General features: G+C 42.0%; 1 protein-coding gene across 1 annotated transcript; it reads left to right on the forward strand.

Moving 5' to 3' along the window:
* Positions 1–923: 923 nt before the first annotated feature.
* Positions 924–16,576, forward strand: poc1bl (POC1 centriolar protein homolog B (Chlamydomonas), like). Its single transcript, XM_046417267.1, has 11 exons — positions 924–1,081; positions 4,208–4,659; positions 6,742–6,911; positions 8,455–8,644; positions 8,775–8,960; positions 9,394–9,511; positions 10,959–11,135; positions 12,469–12,600; positions 13,308–13,418; positions 14,672–14,824; positions 14,913–16,576. Exons 2-11 carry the CDS (start codon positions 4,274–4,276, stop codon positions 15,042–15,044), a joined length of 1,755 nt encoding a protein of 584 aa, XP_046273223.1. The 5' UTR covers positions 924–1,081; positions 4,208–4,273; the 3' UTR covers positions 15,045–16,576.
* The last annotated feature ends 524 nt before the right edge of the window (positions 16,577–17,100 follow it).

A 17,100-nucleotide genomic window follows, 5' to 3' on the forward strand; every position in this document is an offset into this window, starting at 1 on the left:
TCTGTTTCAAGTAGGATACCATGAATATTTCTGAATTATTGCCACTTTTGTTCACTTAAAACTTATCCCCAACTTCACTTGGGACGTTTTCAGGTTACACCTTCAGGTTAAAGTTAAGCTTCACTATTAGGAAAAGACAACACACTCAATATATCATTCATTAAAAGCATTTGGAGCCGCAGTCTCCACTTCAGGCAAATCGCAGCAGGATGTGGTAGGCAACCGTCAGCTAACAGCGGTTAGCATTGAGCAGTGCGTGCGTCAAGCTGACTGGAGATGACGCTCCAGGCACCGGAAGTAAGACTTATTTCTGACATGTCCCAAGGGGTATATTAAATTTTTACATTAAAAACTTGTATTCCAAATTATTATTGCATTAATAACGTGAAAGAAGCATCCCTCAAGAGTTTGTATCTAATTTACACTGATGAAGAGCTGACTTTGTGTTTTTCGCAATTCAGGTATTCAGGTTGTCTTTTCTGTGATCCTTCAAACTTAATTTAGACATAACTATAAATAGAAACGGATATAAAGGACACACTGAAGATTTTCAGTATTTTTACGGAAGTACATTTTATTTGACTTTTAAAGGGACTCACGATGAAATAAGTTTGGACATCTACTTAAAACAAAATTGTGCTCTACTTCGGAATGACATAACTTCATTGTAAAAAGAGAAAATGTTTGGAAAAACCACCGGAAGTATGATACAATAAAGTTTTTTTTGTCTTTTTGTATGTGGCATACTTTGTGTGTTTTGTTTGTTAGTTAGTAGTTATAGTTAAATAACCTTATGGCCACCATATGTATTTATCAACAATTAATCTTTGTCGGAAATGACTTTTTTTGTATTCTGTGTAAATCTTTTTTTGTCGTGCATTTATTTTGAAAGATCTGACCGGAACCTGTATTGTTTTAGTTGTTGCATTTACACACAGGTCAGAAGCCCAACGTGGAGGAAAGGATGTGGGTCTGCTGACATCTGCAAGCCAGAGGTTTAACTGGAGCACGACCGTATCAAGACTGACAAACAACGGCCTTAACATCTAAGAATCCCCGCGACATGTAACTTGTTGTCAAGGTAAACCCTAATAAGCCAACCTCGTAGTTTTGTGAGAGAAGTATGCTTTTTATAACTACTATGCAGTACAAGGTACAAAACTCTTATGTAGTACAAAGTGCAACCGGTTTGTCTGCGTTGTCGGGTAACTTAATATGCCTTTCTGACTTCCTTGCTTGTTTACCAGTAAAGTCACAGATAGTCGGTGCTGTGGCTTGACAACGAAGCTAACGCAGAAATGAACAGTAAATGACTATTTAGCCACACACAGTGATTTGTCGTAGATGTCTTTTTGGGAGGTTGAGGTTGGTCATTCGTCTTCTGAGTTACTCCTGCCATAATTCTCATGTTTATGAGCACTCACCCTCTCTGCTGACTGTAAGACAAACTGTAATCCTAACATCGCTTTCACGGTGGGTCGACACAAGTCTTTTAATCATCTGTGTGTTTTGGCTGTAGATAGACTCACTGCCTGTCTCTTCTAACTCGTGTGAATCCCGTTAAACCTTCCTCATAAAATAATTTCCTGAAGATAAAAATTAGATCAACAGATAGGAGAGTAGAGAGCCGCGGGCTATCATTTAATTCAGTATGAATATGGTGGACGTTGCGTTTTACTTTTGCTTTCAGTGCAAAGTGTGTTTTTTGTTTTTTCATTATTATTTTTGGCATCCGCATCAGCTCAAGTGAAGCAAGAGAGGAGCAGCAGCAGCATTTGCCAAAGTTCGATGTTTTAGAGCACAGTTCAAGTCTGTTTGGTTTTCTTTGGGTGTGTGTGTGTGTGTGTGTCAGAGACATCATGATGCAATCACCATTCAGCTTTTAAGGTTAGCCCGTCATCACTCATCCCAGACTGGGTGCTTGAAAACAGTTGCTGTCTGTGTTGTATACACGCAATGTAACCAGTGAAAAGATGTTTGTGTTGTTACAAGATGTCCTGCTGTTCTTTTACAAACTGAAAAGGGCCAACTGGTTATAGAGGAGAGTGGTTATATCTTTATAGGGTAACCTGTTCCACTGGTTCTTGTTGGACATGTTTAAACCATTTGTCCTTCTTCCCTGATTGCCTGATTAGTAAATGAGCCATGTATTGTACAGTATGAAGCACACACTGCTCAGACCAAACACAGACAGCAGTTTGTATGTGCCGCTTTAGTGCTGAGGTCTGAGCACATCAACTCCAACATCAAGCCAATTTTGGCTCTTCTGTATAACTGCGATATAAATTATTGACACATTGTTTTCATTACGCTCTGATTGTCAACGTGACAGGGTGAAACACGCACAACCGATTGCAGCTTGGGAAGCGAACCTTATCCCTTGCCCTCTTTTTTTTTTGGTTTGTTTGTTTGTTTCATTTCCTTTTAGCCGAAAAGTGGGGCAGGATTTAAGCTGCATCTTTATGTCTCTGTCCCCTCCTGCTCTTTCCGAATGGCTTCACATCAAGCCTATCACATGCGGAGAGGGTGGAAGGTGTGATGGACAGCTAATAAAAGGGGGTTTTGTCTGCAGGCGTCTCCATTTTGTAATCTCAAGACTCCCGAGTCTTCTGGCCATGACCCAGACTGGAGTGAAAAGGCTGCGCTGCTGCCTTGAAGGACTCACAGTGGAAACTGAGTCTCCTCTGACTCTGTACTACAGACATATAGACTCTCATGCTGCCTGTTGCACACACACACACACACACACACACACACACACACACACAGACACTTTTCTCTTTTGTCTGGCAGTATTTCCTCTGAAACTGCATAAAATTCTCTGAATTTTTTCAGAATTGGGAAATAGCCCTCACTGTGCTCTGTCGGGAGGTGGGGAAGCACTGTTGGAGTGTGTGTGTCAGTGTGTGTGTTTGGATACCAGTATTGCTGCTGCTAAGCCTCTCTGGCACTTGCTGGCACTTGCTGGCACTAGTGTAAATGGCACCCTGTTCTAATATTAATGCAACACAATTATGTGATTACACTCAATTCAGTGTCAACATAGCTAAGTGGTCTGTCTTTACCGCAGCCCTCTTTCAAATCCTGGCAAGCTAAGCTGATCTGTCAGACACTAGTATTTTAATGTACCGTCTTCCCGTATCTACAAAGTCAGGTTAATCATATTTTTAAGTCAGAATAAAAAACTGATCTGTCCTCACCCAGGTTTTCGGGTACCTCAGTGGAGGGAATGGAAATCTTAAGACCCTTCAAAGTGCATGATTCTTTATTGGAGTGTAAACAAGAAGCTAGCTTAGACTTGACTTGTTTGATTACTGTCAAACTGGTTTTCATGTATGTGTAATCTTTGATGTAAAGATATTGTGCAGCATCTGGGAATGCAGTATAACAGGCTGTGTGTACCTTGGCACTGAACTGATTGCTGCATTGTGGCATTAAAATTGCAAAAGCATGACAAAGTGATTCATCAAGTAACCATTTTCCAGAAGATGTTTTAACTTTAGTTAAAAGTGATAGGTCTGTGGGGGGGAAAAACGCAGATAAAGTCTTGTGGACAAGAGATCAGATGTTGTCAGTGTGAATCGGCTGATCTCACATGACATGTAAAAATGGTTAAATTTGCGTCATCACCGCTACTTTATTCAAGATTCACTGTGATGAAGTGCGACTAAAACGGCAGCGTTGTAATGAAGTTCATCAGGTTAACGCATCTCTCATTGGAGTGCATCACAGATTTCAATTTAATCAGCACATTACTGTACTGTAAGCCATAATTTAGCCTCTTCTGTCTTTACAATTTGTTTTTAATGAGCATTATAATACAGTCTTGAGCATGCCATTATATTTATGATGTCAGGTTTGATTGCTGTTGCTCTGGTCTAGTGGAGCTGTGTCCTTGGGGCACTTGGTGAATTTAGAGGCAAAGACTGTCTTTCGTTGGTTTAAGTGTTTAGGTGAATATCTTCACTTAATTGTGAATGGCTTTCTCACTTAATTAAGTGTCATTCTAAAGGGATGCGTCTTGATTAAAGAGCTCATGCTTATTAATTTTCCACCCATTGTAAGTGGTTACTTACCATCATTGCTGGATTTTTCTCACGATGCCTACGCCTTTCCTTCCTTCTCTGTATTATTTATAGTTGTCATGTAAAGATCCTAATAATCACATTTTTTAAAATTTCATTCCCTGTCTTTTTCTATTCTCCAGAGCCTTGTGTCCCGTAGGACACCCTGAAGCTCAGCCAGTCTCAGTGCCTCCAAGGGGCTTTCTGTCATGAGGGGGCGTTGCTCTCGGAAACTGGGCGTTCTGGCCAAGGCTGGCTTCCTGCTCTGGCTGCTGTGGCTGGGCTACCTTCTCTTAGCACGCTCCTCTTTCCCCTCTTCTTCCTCCGTAGAGGAGGAAAGCGAGGACCACATTCTCCTGGCGAGACAGTTCACCTTGGAGGAGAGCGGGGCTGATGGGCAGCTGGCTCGACCCCTCTACATTAAGCCATCACCGGACAGCAGTGCACCGGGGGAGTGGGGTCGGGCCACACACCTCAACCTCAGCCCTGAAGAAAAGAAACAGGAGCAGGACAGCATTGAGCGCTATGCCATCAATATCTTTGTCAGTGATAAGATTTCCCTCCATCGGCACATCCAGGACCACAGGATGAATGAGTGAGTAGAGCAAAAAGGCGGTCTAAACAGGAGTGAAAGTGACTAATGGACTGCACCAGTTGACTAAAATTCACTTTTTACAGCTTGCTATTTTCTTTTCTGAAATGTGTATCTCTGGCTTTGAACGTTACATTAAGCTGGTGGCTGTGCTGTAACTGTGTCAGGGCTGAATTACTCAATAGAGATTAAGTTGAGCTCTTTACTGGAATCGGTTTTCCACTGACAGTTTGAAACAAGGATGAAGGCTCTCACAATGCATTGCAGGGCTTATTGAACCTGATGTAAGCGGCGCTCTGCCTAAATGGGTTTATTCCATCCAGATATGTTGTACACAGCTATTGTCAAATCTGATGAAACACAGAGTATGATGTCTCGTATTAGTAATTTCTAGTTTCCCTGGCCCTCACTGACTCCCATCCACGTGGAGGGAGCCGTAATTTCTGTAAAAGCGATGTGTTTTATGTGACATGTCCCTTCTCTTCAGCTGTGGATTCACTGTTACATGTAAGGAAAGATTTCCCTAATTTCTGGTATTAAACATTTCATGCTAAATTGTCCCGCGACCCTGACGGATAAGCGGTAAAGAAAATGGATGGATGGATGCTAAATTGTCTAAATTGGACTTAAAAGTACATACACAGAAAAATGTATCTCAGAGGTTGCTCCGGTGAAACAGAAATAAACCATTTCACCAGCAGTGGGATGCCTGGATAACCACAGGTCGAATGATAAGATGCTTTGATCTTGTCAGCAGAATGTTGAAAGTCAGAACCTGTGCTCGCACACCGATAACGTTCAAATAAGAGATATCATCATCATCACTCCTCCAGCATCTTGGCATTTCATACCAACATTTTGTGGAGATTTTAAAACACTGTCACTGCATCGTACCCTCACTTTTATGATGGAGCTACGTGCTGGCATTTGGTGGTGACCGGTTGCGCCCCTGAAATAAATGATAGCAGAGACACAGGAGGAGGAATGACATGGCGTGCAGAACTCGTATGCTGCCTGTCACTGTGACGGATGTCCACGACGTAAGACACATTGGTCCTCTGTGCTGTTTTACAGGCTTGTTTTGTGGATGATTATAACAATACACGAGTCTGTGATGTTAGTGATGGTAATCCAGAAAAGAACTGTCCACAATGATTGTCAGACAGTCATTGTGTACTATTGACATGAAGCAAGATTTGTGGTTTACATCCTTCACAGACGTAAGTTAACGGGTAGTAAATGCTTGCCCTGATTGTCTTCAGTCCAAAGTGCATTACTGTTTCTGTTTGGCTTCATGCCTAGCTGTAGTGTAAGCAAATATCCTCGCATGCTCACTTATTTTAAGGTATGCATATGCTTGTTGCAGTTGTGCTCCTGCTCCATAGCTATCTCGGTTTCCTCCTGGTGGCAGATTCACTTTGTACTGCTCTCTTCATCATCAAAGTGTTGCTGCACTGTGAACACAGTTGCTGATGACTGATGCAGTGACATAGCACATTGGTTCCAATCCCATTCCGCTTCCAGCAGCGTCATAGCTCTGTGTTGAGCCTCTGGCTACAAAATTGGCAGAAGTAATTCAGCCTGTGCCAGTGGTTAGACCATCTGATTCATAAAAATATCGCTCTTGGAAAAAAAAACAACTGTTCTCTCTCTTCCTCATATTTTTTTCACTCCGCCTCCTTTTGCTCTCGTTCCTTTACAGTAAGCTATTAGTTTCCAATCTTGCACTTTAATTTTCATCCAGTGTTGCCTCTGTTCCTTCTCTCTGTTCTGCTGTCTTCGTCTCTGTTTGCTCGAGTTTCTATGGTCTCTCCCAGAACACTGCTGTGGTATGTTGCTCACTGGTGTGATACCCTCCCCACTCCTGTCCATATTTCTGCAGCTCTTTATTGTTTTAATGACTGCCATCTGGGTTAAAACCAGACACTTCCTCCTTTCCTAGTTTCTGAAGCTGCTCTGTGGCCAGTAGGAACTCATTTATGCTGTTGTTATTATTTTTTAAAATGTACTCTACATGTGTACTGGTGTTTATATAAGCTGTATCTGTCTCCCTCCCACCCACCCACCCACACAAACATACTTCAGATGCCGAAATAAGAAGTTTGACTACCGACGTTTACCCACCACCTCTGTGATCATAGCCTTTTACAACGAGGCCTGGTCCACCCTGCTGAGGACTATTCACAGTGTCCTGGAGACCACGCCTGCCATCCTGTTGAAAGAAATCATCCTCATTGATGACTACAGTGACCGAGGTTTGACTCTACACATTGATAAATAAACCAGTGTGCTATTTTTTGTCTGTAAAAATAAAATAAAAAAAAAAAGTCTTTCAGGTTCAGAAACAAAGAGGGCTGACGGGCTTAACCTAGTTTAGCGAGGCGGATAAACCAAACTTCAGTTGTGCTTTGATTGCTTCACGTTGACAGCATACAAGAGAATGACTCTAGTAGGATTCTTCTATAAATAGAGAAATATGCTATCTATAGAGCAGTAAAAAGATAAGGCCTCAGGATATGTTCTGCAAACAATTAGAAAAGCATCCTCAGAGACAAGTCGGAACACTTCCTTTAATGATGGAATAAGTTATAAAGTTTCTTCAAAGAATACTAGAAGAGTTTTGCTTTGTTTCTGGTGATTTTTCAAAGGTTTAAATGTAGGAGTTTTGGTAAAACTGCTATAATCATTGCTAGAAATGAGCAAATGTTTGGCAGAGCTAAGTTTCTTTTGATAACAGACTGCTATGTCTGGGTCATTTTCATTTTTAATGAAAAAACGAGGCGAATTGAAAGTATCGCAAGTCTTGAATCCTCTCACTAACTTCTCTGAAATTCCAACTGCATCTGACCGTCTGCGTCTTCAGATGGGATGGGAACTGATTTGTGTAGACCTGTGCTAACTCTGAGAACGATACGACTTTGTCTCAGAAACTGGATATCGGAGCAGCTTGATGTCCGTCTGCCTTAATGGAATTAGTATTCTGTCCCAGTTAGTCCAGTGTGTGTGTATTGGAGACATTACACCATAATGATTACTTCAGTGTGCACTGAGCTGCCATGACATCATTTCCTCTCCTCTGACCACCCTGACCAAATGGAATGCAAGACATGCTGCTCCCCAACCAGAATGATTACTGCGGACAGACAGCGACTGGAGGAGTGACAGTTTCCTCTCATGTTTCCTGCTTGGTTGAACAGGTTCTAACATGCCAAGCCTTGTATTAATCTCAGTTCCACTCAGGTCATAAAAGGTGTTGCAGTCATTTGATATTTCAGGTTTGCAAAGTAGTAAATCATTCATCAGCAAACGTTTGCTTGTAACCAATTTTTTGACATTAACACAGAATCAAATGATTCAACTCGCAAGATAAATGTGTAATTAGAAGGAGTCGCTTGTGATTCCAAAACTGCAGGGAAGTATCTCTCTGCTCTGTAGCCTTTTTTTTAAGTCTTGCAGCCCTCAAATTTAATTTTTTTTGCTGAAGCAACACCCAGTAGACGAACTCATAGTGCTCCACCTGCCCAGCACCACACAGTATCGGAGACTCGTTTGTGAGGACAGGGAAATAGAAATTTACACTTAAATTAGACCACTGGAAACTCCAAATGAAGGCCAAGTGTTGCTTTGTATCTGCTAGATTTGAAAGTAGACATTTGTTTGCTCACATGTTATCCACTTACCTGGCAGTAGCTGTATATCTCTCCGCTTTTTTACAGAAAGAGAAGTTACCAGGAGTATGATGTAATAACTTTAATGTTACAAATTATGCTTATGTGTGTTTGTGTAAAAAAAAAATAGGCTACCTGAAATCCCAACTAGCCGACTACATCAGTAATCTGGAACGAGTGCGGCTCATCCGCACCAACAAAAGGGAGGGTCTGGTCCGGGCACGTCTCATTGGAGCCACCTATGCCACGGGTGACGTACTGACATTTCTCGATTGCCACTGTGAGTGCGTCCCTGGCTGGATTGAGCCTCTACTGGAAAGGTGGGTTAACCAAATCAAGTGAAGAAATCTAAAATCAAAGATCAATCAATAAAATAATAATAAATCAATACTAACTACTAATGTAGTTTCATAACCATTTGTTTTTGTACTGGTCACGCTTTGTGTTTAGGATTGGTGAGAATGCTAGTACCATCGTGTGCCCTGTGATCGACACCATTGACTGGAACACCTTTGAGTTTTACATGCAAACAGATGAGCCAATGATCGGAGGTTTTGACTGGAGGCTCACCTTTCAGTGGCACTCTGTCCCCGAAGTGGAACGCAAGAGGCGCAAGTCTCGCATTGACCCCATCAGGTGACAGCATGATACTTCATGAGGTCTGCTCTCCTGGGAGATCACTTTATCAGATGGGCACTAGCACCAGTGTAGAGCTCTGCTCTTAAAAATGTAGTACACCTCTCAATGCTAATTTGTCACTGTACGTGTTATATTACTTTATTACTTACCACACTTAATCTTCATGTCTTGCTGTCGGAATCAATCAATTTTGCGTTGTGAAGTCTCGCACTGGACAGAGGGTTAGCAGAGCATGAAGTAACCACTAAATAGCACCACACGCATATTTATTAGCCTAAGTGTAGTTTCTTCTTTTAATCATGTGGTTCACGTGTCCTGAATCAGATGTTTGAGTAACTCCATTTCCACTGGATTAATAAAAGGGCTAAATTATTTATGTGGAAGGGATTGAAGATGTAGTACTGAAACTTATTGTCATTATTTCTTCCAGGTCTCCAACAATGGCAGGTGGATTATTTGCCGTGAGCAAAGCCTACTTCGAGTACCTGGGCACGTATGACATGGGCATGGAGGTGTGGGGAGGAGAAAACCTAGAGCTCTCCTTCAGGGTGAGTTCAGTTCTCATCCAGTGAGCAGCGTCACTGGTTTGCTGTTGCTGTACCACTACAATATGAGAGCGACTGATCTAAGCGGCTTCATTACCAAAATCTCTTACTCACAGGCTCACAGACAGAACATCCATTGACATATCATTACCAAAGAGAAAGTTTTTTCATAGCCCCCGATCCTTTGATTCATCCATCCAACAGCAGTGGGTAGATGATGTGAGAGAGAGACACATGTCAGTGTCAGATCACAGTCAGCCAATGGCATCTGAAACTGCACCCTGAAATTGGCTGATGTCTTGTTGTGACGTTGGTGTCTCTTTTCACTTGTCTGCGTCAATCAAACTGGCACAGATTTTAGGCTATGTGTGAGTTTGGAGCATTCAAGGGTAGGGAAGGTAAACAGTGTGTGTATGATTTATAGTGTGTATGTGGTTTCAGTGTGAAGAGGTATGAGCTGTTCCCCTGAGTGATACGTTATGTGTGTGGAAATAAAAATGCCTCTCACTGGGACTTTTTGCCATACATAATTTATGTTTAGTGAATTGGTTTTTAATACTGCTTTCGGCGTACTTAAAGGACACAGTGCGGGGTAAAGTGCCCGGTGAATTAAGATGGAAGGGTGTGTCATTTAATGGCTGTTTGGATATGGATGTATGATAATGGTTTTACTTTGTGTAATTGGAGCATAGCCCAGCCAAGTCTTAAGAAAGACCTTGGTAACAACCTTTCATTTTGTAAGAATGTTGTTTTTCCTTTTTTGTTTTACTATGGTGGAAGATCAGGGAATTATACAATGCCCCAAATCAATCGATTTTTAAATGCAGTCACGCAAAAGTCATATTTTCATGGTTAGGTTGAAGGTAAAGTGCTCACACGACTCAGTGAGGAGTTGTAGTATAGCAGCAGTCACCACAAACAAATTTCTTTCTGTTTGTAAATGTTTGTGTTCTCCTTCAAAGGGGTCATTTAGGCTTACATGTGGATGGACAAAAATAGTGTAAAATTGTGTAAAGGTATATATGTGCATAAGGACTGATCCCCTTAAGTAAACTTATTGCAAAAGACTCTTGTTTGTCCATTTGAAAAATTAACTATTTATTTTCACCAGTTGTTGCGACATATTATTTTAAAACACAGTATACAGTAGACAGTGTACGTAGCTGATGATAACCATATCCATGAACCTGTTTGTCTGATTTTAACTTCCATTATTTAACAATTATTCTCTAATTATCATTTTTCTCAGGTTATCACTAGTGGGTATATATATATATGGTGTACAAGGATTGGCTAAACCTGCTTTGGGGATTATTTAACTACAAAAATATATCATCTGTATTCAAATATACAAACATATTAAAAATCAAACATTAAAAAGCAATATAATAAGGTTAAAGTAAACTAAAAGGTTCTCCCATGCAGTATGTCATATGTTTAACTCCCTCAGGTGTGGCAGTGTAGGGGCAGCCTGGAGATTCATCCCTGCTCCCATGTGGGCCACGTCTTCCCTAAAAAGGCCCCTTATGCACGGCCCAACTTCCTGCAGAATACAGTGCGAGCTGCAGAGGTTTGGATGGACTCTTACAAACAACACTTCTACAACAGGAATCCCCCAGCCAGGAAGGTAGGACAGTTCCGAACTGTTTTTAAACAGCGTGTCTGGCAAGACATGCCGCTGTGATGTTGTTGGGGATCTGAATTTTGTTGGGATAAATACATTCTGCAGGTGCTGAGCTCTATCTCAGCTTGTTACACACTTGTTTTCATGCAGCTGGTGCTAAGCTGAAGCCCTCCAGTGATGCAGAGTTACACCTAGCAACACCGTGTTAATAGGGTACAGGGTGGCTTACGTTTGATGTTTTGTATCATATAATTCGGCTGTCTAGGCTTCAGCATATGATGAAACGCGGCCTGTTTGACTGGGTCAGGCGTACGCCTGAGAGGGTGTGCACGAATGTGCAGGCGGTACGCGTGCCTTGTACCTCTCAGGTTCTGAGTTTTGGGCATCATTAAAAATTCATGTATCTCAGTTTCACCTATCTGAAAAAAGTACATTATTAATGTCAGGGATCTTTGATCAAACAATAAATTATCTGGTCAGGGGGAGATTGAACACAGCACTATCAGACCAGATCACCAGCTCCAAATCCAAGATGTTACTCTCATAATATGTTGGCAGGCTGAAGCAATAGAAAATAATATTGTTTTGAAGTAACTGCAGTTTTTTTCCACAGTATATAATGATGGAGGATGGAGGGAGGCTATAATTAGGCTATAATTAGTTACTTTTGTGGATTTGATATTTTTAAGATGTTCAGATGACAACTTCACTGTCTTGAAGAAGAAGCAGCGTCTTTCAGACTATTAAAGTCAGTAGGTGCCTGAACACCCATATTCATTTTAATGAATGTTTATATCACGTGTTTCATGTAGAATGGTTTATCTGATTTTTCTACAAAGGATTGAAAAGGACCCAAATAAAATGTATTTGTTTGTTTGTGTATTTAAGATACTGCATTCCTCCTTTGTTCATCTCAGCAAAGTTTTCCGATCTTGCACACAATTGCTGAAGCACAGCTGTACATACAGTATCTGTGAGACCCAGTAGATACACTCCACGCTCACGGGTATAAAGTGTGTAAATGTTCTGGCCTTGGAGTTGCTTAAGGTGGAGCTGCTCAGCTCAGCAAACACAGTTATCTAAGCTGGACCAGTCGCCTGCTAGTTTGTTTCCTGGTGATGTTATTAGGTCAGGTTTGTTGAGTCTCGTGTAAAGGATTCAGCCCTCATATGCAGGATTTATATATTTACTTTGAAGGTGTGGCTGTTTTGTGGGTTTTTTTATTTTAGATGTGTATTTAATAAACTTCAGCATCCTCTCCTGCTGATGAAACACAACTTGTATATAAAGATTGACAGATGACAGATGACTTCCACATTGTGTGCTTACCTCACAGGAGACCTATGGGGATATCTCAGAGCGGCTGCTGCTGAGAGAGAGGCTGAAATGCCACAGTTTTGACTGGTATCTGAAGAATATCTACCCTGACCTACATGTACCTGAGGACAGGACAGGCTGGCACGGGGCTGTGAGTGTCTGCTGTCCACTATTTATTCTGATACAATCAAAGTGCAGCATCAGTGTTTTATTTACTCTAATGTTTTGTGCTTGTTTGCACCAGTCTTGTTACTGAAGTGAAAAAGAAGTGGCATACTAGATGTGTCTTGTTTTCTTAAATCCTTAAATCCCATTTGGACTGGGATCAGCACCGTTATGATCCAGACAGCCGGTGGAGTATCACATTGTAAAATTTGTTGCAGATGATTAGATTTCAGCCACCATGACATTTCTACCATGTCTGGAGAAAACAAAAAAATCCCTGATGGATTTCTTAGGCCTTAACATCCAGAGATCCACATCGATCCAAGTCGTGTGTGTATGTCCAAATCTGAAATTGCATTGTGTTATTTATAATTTGTGTATAGGATGCTTACAGTACACATGACCTGTAAATATGGCATTTTTCTCAGAAGTGGAAATATTGGCATTTTGCAAGCATGGGAAAGTAAAAAATGTTTTAAGTATTTAATATTGATTGATTTTTGGGTGTGTGCTGATGTGGAAAATAAGCAAACAGCAAAAACAAAAAGTCTGTTTTTGCTTCAGCGTGATCATTTGGAGAGGACTGACTCTTCCAGGTTCAGTGCGTGACCTTACAGTCCAACGTGCCCCACCTGCATCAGTCAAACACAGCATTTAAATTTTTATTGATATTTACTGTTGTCCTCCTGCCAGGTGCGGAACTCAGGGATACACTCAGAGTGTCTGGACTACAACGCTCCAGAGCACAGTCCCACAGGTGCCCACCTTTCTCTGTTTGGCTGCCACGGCCAGGGAGGCAACCAGGTATATTAAGCATTTTTCACTTTTCTTCTGACTTTCTCCGTCTGTGCCGTGCGTGTGTTTTCTCCTGTCACAGTCTCACGCGCTCTCGTGGCCCGGTGGGAGATGTGTCTTGAAATGTCAGTGCTCTCTGCTCACCCCTAAAACGAGCTGCCACAGTTGATTCACACCAGAAAATTGCTCTCTGCTGGTGTGACCAACATGACTAGAATGCAATAAAGGGGAAAAAGTAAGTTTGGTATTGTGTGCACACACACAGAGAAATACCGTGCCGTTGATTCACTTAAAACTGAATGCCTGCCAGCTCCAGTGATTGATGGGTTATCAGCCAGCAGATTATTTGTTTGCGAGGATGTATATTTAATGTTGCAGTCAGACAACAGGCAGAGGTCCTTTCTGTGAATCTCCAGCCTGCTTGATATCTCTGATTACCCTACTGATGCGCCGCATCAGGTGTCCCTAGTCACAAAAAGCACCATGTGTGACTGAAAATCAATGTTTGAATGGCTCCCCAGCTGAAACAAAAACCTGAGGGCCCTTCACCGCCTCCCTCCTGCTCCCCCTTCTCTGGCCCACATAAGAATCCACGTTCCATTTAAAAGATACATGAGACTCGCAGGCAGAATGGATGGCACAGGCTGGGTAAATAAGTTTGAAGCCAGGCTCAGGGGCCCCGAATGAGTCTTTTATTAGAAACAACCATTACAGGCCCTGATGCACCTGAAAGATGTATGAGATGTGAAGAAGAGGATGGGGAAGTATGAAGATTGATTACCTGACCCTCCATTTAACGGGCAGTCCGGGGAGTGTTGCATCTTTTGTCCTGTTATTGAAATGACACCAGAGGAGGGTGGGGGGTGGAGTGGTGGGGGTTGTGTTTGCGTCTGGTTGATTGAGAGGGCCAGGTCTGTACTGATGAGATCCCTCGACACAGCGCACGCAGACACGCGATGCAGCGGGAGCTTAGGCAGGACTTGATCCCACAGCAGAGTTAGAGGAAAACATCCTGTTATCCTAGTAGAAAAAACTATGTCAAACTGCTCTTCTCTGCTTGTCAAAAGGCTTTCTTAATAAAGCACAAAGATTAAGGTAAAAGAAGGGATGTACCAAAGCAGTTGGAAAGGGTGCTGGAAAGTGTTTTGATCTCAGCTCCCCCACAGCTTTTCCAGTTGGATTTTTTTCAACCAAAGCAATTTCCATTTTATGGCAAAGAACCACATATTCATACAAATAACCAAGTCTCTCCTCTGCTCCAGTACTTTGAATACACATCTCGAAAGGAGATCCGCTTCAACTCGGTGACGGAGCTGTGTGCTGAAGTACTCGACGGGCAGACCTCCATCGGGATGAGGCATTGTCCTGGTGATGGGGAGCTCACACCCCCCAGTATCGTCTGGGAGTTCAGAAAGGTAGGGATTCACACACTAGTACATCACAGCACTACATTTCCCACCCATCCTTGTCCTGGCTCTAAACGTTCTGCTGAAATCCCTTCAGGATGGGACCATCTACCACGCTCACTCAGACAAGTGTGTGACAGCCTATCGCACACCGGAGGGCCGCCCGGACGTCCAGATAAGGCGGTGCACCCCGGGAGACAAAAACCAGCAGTGGAAGTTTGAGTGGTAGGGGGGGAGGAAGAGAGAAAGTAGCATGGAACCTCAAGTGACCTTGTTTTACCATAGTGCAATTACTACCCAATTCTCTCTCTCTGCACTCCATTTAAATGGGAATAGAGAGGAAATAAAAGGCGGTGAAAAAGTCACTTTGAGCCAATGATTCACCCAATTCAACGCTTTGATGCCCATGTGAATGACTCAATAAGTGCATATTGTAGCGGAGTGAATGAGAATTGCGAGGAGACGTTTATTTGGTCTTTTTAAGCAGACCAGCTGAACTTGAGACTTTTAACTTTGTGTTGCTTTCATCCAAGTGCCTCTGCAACCAAAACGTTTAAGTCCAGCGCACATCTGAAGTGTCATTATTGTCATGTTCTCTTTCATCTAATGCAGCAGCTTGAAAGCAATGAAAACTGATCTGACTGTCCAGCATGAGAGAAAAAAAGGTGCCTTTCAACGAGATATGGGACAAAGCATTTCCTAGAAAAAAACAACATGCTGCTCTAGAAAATGCTTGACGTGCAATTAATATTAATCATTATTTTTAAGTCGTCATGCTTGTTTATTCAAGATGGGCTGCTCAAAGAAGACTCGCCAGGAATGTGAGGTCAGCAGCATTTTTGCCCCAAACCAGCTACTTCCTAACATGCTCCATCATGCGAGAGGAAAAACAGGGAGAAATCTGTGGTCATGCTAGACTGTTTCTCAATTCTGTCTCTTGTCTGCGGAGCCGGTTTCATGGCAGAGCTCTGCCTGAACAAGACTTGAAGCGTTCATTAAGCATCAGTACTAAGTGCAATTTGCCCCAGAGGGCTTAGCGAGTTGGCAGGAATGTTGTAATCTGTTCTTCCCTGTTGTGTAAAATTAAGAGCACCTCCTAAACTCATCTGTCACTGTGCCTTTGGAAAGGTTGTCGCCCTAAAAGAACTTGTTTGTGCCGAAATGAAATGTGCCAGTGGATGTCACATGTATTCAGAACATTTCAGATGCTAAAAACTAGAACAACACTGGCTTGATGCACTTGATTTTATTTAGACACAAGAAGCCTTAAAGGTAGCGCCTGTTTAATTTAATCCTTCAACTTGGCTGTGCCAGAATGTTTTTTTAAGACTCCTGTGTGTAAACTGTACTTGAAATGACATCAGAAATACTCCTGTTTTGTTTTGTTTTCCGCTGAAGTCCCTGTTGGTGTTCCTCTTGGGATTCAAGCACCAAGACACACAGTGTAACCGTTGTTGAAATGTTTGTTGAATAGCAGCTGTATTTGCCGAAGACTGGTTATCACTGAGCAGCGTTTGGCATCTGTGGTCCTTTGACTTCATGAATTTGAGATATTCTGTTTTGCGTTACCTTTTTTTTGTAAATGTTTGGTTTAAGGGACCAGAGTGGGATGATGGTATTGTAAAGCACCTTTAAAACTACTGATGATGCACAAGGGATGATGATTACTTGATATGAAGGAGATGGTGACTTAAGTGGGATGGGTGTTTCAATGTTGATTAAAACTGTTGGGATGATGAAAGAATAAAAAAACTAACCGCATTGTCATTTTCTTTGTTTCTGTTTGGGCCCTGCACAGCATGTTGTACGGTTAACTTGTCCGTTAATGTGACAGCAAAAAGCTTTTATCTAATCTTTGCTGTCTGCTGTTCTAAGCGGTGTCACATACACCAAAAGAGAAAACTAAGCTGTGACAGGTTCAGTACTTGTGACTTTTTATTGTTATGTTTTGCATGACAACATGAAACAGAATTTGCTAACAACTGGGGCATCTGCTGACAAGCTGCCACAGTGTCATCCTCTCTCAGACATGAGTTAACAGTATTGTCTGTCATTTGGCACCACCTGCTGGTAGGAAAGCAAATAACACTGAGTATTATTGGAAGGCCGGAGTCCACTAAATGGCCACAGAGTGACGAGAATAATTAAAACAGGTGATGATGAGAGATTACATCAATGTTTGTGTTAACCTGTATATTTTCCACATTATTTTCTGAATGTCTGTGGGCTCAGATAATTATTATTCTATGTCACAAAGAATGTCAAACACCACGTGGTTCATTTAC

The sequence above is a fragment of the Scatophagus argus genome, chromosome 17 (assembly GCF_020382885.2).
Source record: "Scatophagus argus isolate fScaArg1 chromosome 17, fScaArg1.pri, whole genome shotgun sequence".
NCBI lineage: Eukaryota > Metazoa > Chordata > Actinopteri > Scatophagidae > Scatophagus > Scatophagus argus.